Source organism: Azolla caroliniana, unplaced genomic scaffold (genome assembly GCF_043228905.1).
Source record: "Azolla caroliniana isolate FFs.n. ecotype wild unplaced genomic scaffold, voAzoCaro1.0.p SCAF_1338, whole genome shotgun sequence".
NCBI classification, from domain to species: Eukaryota; Viridiplantae; Streptophyta; class Polypodiopsida; order Salviniales; family Salviniaceae; genus Azolla; species Azolla caroliniana.
In genome coordinates this window covers 6,887-9,724 of record NW_028231773.1, presented here as the reverse complement: position 1 = coordinate 9,724, position 2,838 = coordinate 6,887, and the positions used below count along the sequence as shown (strand labels likewise).

The 2,838-nt window shown below is 36.6% G+C and overlaps 1 protein-coding gene across 1 annotated transcript; it reads left to right on the top strand.

The window, feature by feature from the left end:
* Positions 1-378: 378 nt before the first annotated feature.
* Positions 379-1,485, top strand: LOC147847219 (uncharacterized; the record flags this gene model as incomplete). The annotated part of the gene is made up of 3 exons (XM_087339435.1): positions 379-511; positions 594-698; positions 779-1,485. Coding segments are annotated over 3 exons (864 nt in total), but the record flags the coding sequence as incomplete, so codon positions are not given.
* Between the last annotated feature and the right edge of the window lie 1,353 nt (positions 1,486-2,838).

Below are 2,838 nucleotides of genomic sequence, written 5' to 3'. Positions count from 1 at the left end.
ATGCCAGTGCATATGCAAGAGTGAGGGGGAACGAAGTTTGGTATCTGTAAGAGTTATTTCTATAAGTTTGACTTGTTAAATCTCTTTATGAAGCATGGACTGTCAGTAGCCCACTTATATATGTCACATTATACAGTTTTATGCCACATTCGATGTATTATATATGGTAGTTTGTGTGTAGTATACTATAAATTCTACATGTTATATATGGTAGTTTGATATATCATATTTATATATGATGGTGTCAATACCAGCTGCATGTGATATTTAGTGTGATGCACATATATGATGGTGTTAATTCCAGTTTTTGCCCAAGATTGGGACCCGTGTGACATAAGAGATTGTTACTATGTTTCATGATGTTTCTTCTTTGCATAGGATGAACCGTCTCTATATTTTGGAAGCCTTGTTGGAAGGGTTGCAAATCGAATCAGTGGTGCATCAATCACGATAAATGGAGAGAAACACAAGCTAGTTGCTACAAGCAATAATCCTGACATAACATTACATGGTTTGTGAAGATTATCAGATTTGTTCTATCTTCTAACATGGAATAAAATTACGAATACCTGCATCCTTGTTTGTCAATCTAGGTGGGAAAAGAGGGTTTGATAAAGTTCTGTGGGAGGTGAAGGAGTTGAAAGAGTATCCAAATCCTTCTGTACAATTTCTCTATCATAGCTTTGATGGAGAGGAAGGTAATTAAAAATATCTGTTTGGAATGTTTTAATTGCTTTTTACCGATTTAATGGAAGATTTAGGGCATGTAATGTTTCAGGTTTCCCTGGCGATGTTGATGTATCTGTGACATATACTCTTAGCGGAGACTATGAACTTCTGACTGAGATGAAAGCTGTTCCGGTGAAGAAATCTACTCCCATAAGCCTTGCACAACATACATATTGGAATCTCAGTGGGCATGGAAACGGAGATATATTAGGGCATAATGTTTGCATTAAGGCAGATTATATAACTCCAGTAGACAATGACTTGATACCGACTGGTGAAATGTTGTCTGTGAATGGCACTCCCTTTGACTTTAGAAAACCACACGAGATCCGTGATCAAATGAAGGATGTTAGTGGAGGGTATGACCATAATTTTGTACTCAATGGTAACCCGGAAGCTGAAGGTGGTCTCTATTTGGCTGCCATGGTGAAAGATCCGACCAGTGGTCGAGCCATGGATTTGCTTACAAATGCCCGTGGTATGCAATTCTACACAGGGAATTTCATTTCTGATACAAAGGGAAAAAATGGTGCTAGATACAAAAAGCATAGTGGATTGTGCTTGGAAACTCAAGGCCTCCCAAATGCAGTGAATCAGCCCAAATTTCCATCAGTTGTTTATAATCCTGGTCAAGTTTACATACATACTATGTTGCATAGGTTCTATATAGAGTAACTAGTCCATGTTTTGATGACATTTTGTAGAATCACAACATTATTTTCAATCTCTGAATATACATCTTCATTTAAACATCTATACCAATGCTGAAAATTGAAGATATATATTAGTTTCGAACTCACGCAGTTTTCAATTAATCTCAGCTTAAAAATATTTTGCTCTCTGCGGAAGCAGGTAGTCCAAACTTGGGTCCAAACTTTTTAGTGATATCAAAATGGTACAACATATTTGATGATGACAATAAATTGGTGTACAACATCTATGACCTTGGTTCCAATATGAGGAGTGTCTTCAAAGATCGATATCTTGCAATAGTATTAAGTCTATGTTCTTTCTTGAAGGCACAAAGAATGAGAAGATAATAGCAAAATTTGCCTCTGAGGTTACGGGGGCGACATTTGTCGTATGCATCAAAGCATTTTCCACAATATAAAATGAACATTGCAATGAGAGTTGTACAATGTTAAGGATTAAATTAATTAAAAATGGCACATAGTTTTTTGATGTTTTCTAGTGAATGGACAAAAATCTTCCTAAAATGACTAAAGAGGTTATTGCAAATCAATCAACTCGTGATTTTGGAGTTTGGGAATTCACCTTCCATTATAAAAACTAGGTGTACAAGAACTTGGGCAAGATTAAAAGATGTAATTATTAGAGACACAAAATAGATTATATGAAGGGATTGGCATCATTGTATTGACAAGATAATTAAATTACAATCAACCAAAATTAATACCTACAAACTATCTCCATAAATTCCCTAATATGGAATAAAACCAAGAATGCTTAGGGATGTTTGTTGATGATACCATTGGGATGGAAGCAAGGGAGAATGTAGGGGAAATATTCATACTTAGAAATCAAAGAGATGCTTCAAGGGTGACTCCACCAACTTGTTGGTAACTTTGAAACCTACATGTTTTAATGCCAACTAAAAAGTTATACAATGACAATTTGGATTTAAAATATGATTTGCATAAACTATTGAGTTCGTTCACTTCAAAGGAATACGTCAAATATGAATATTAGTCAATAAAATGTAGTTCATGATGAAACTTGTTTTAAAGCCAACTAGCAAGATTATATTGTGGTGTGCATGTGTTCCTTTGTGCCACCCTTTTAGCATACCCATTTTAGGATGCATGTACCTAAACCGACCCACCCTTTTAGCACACCCTTTTTAACCCAAATGGGTATCTTTGTATGAACTATAAATTGAGTAAGAAGTAAGAAGCTAACTAGGTTGGTTTTGATCTCTTATGTGCATTTCACATATTGGTGGAGATGGGGGGTACTAGTCCCCCACATCCAAGCACCCACGTCTTCCCCCTCACCTTAGGTTGCCCACTAACTTCTTGTCCCATGAGTTTCCCCGATCCCCCTTCGACATGATAGCCCTCCTGTTCCCCACCTCAGCCAAGTCCAAGT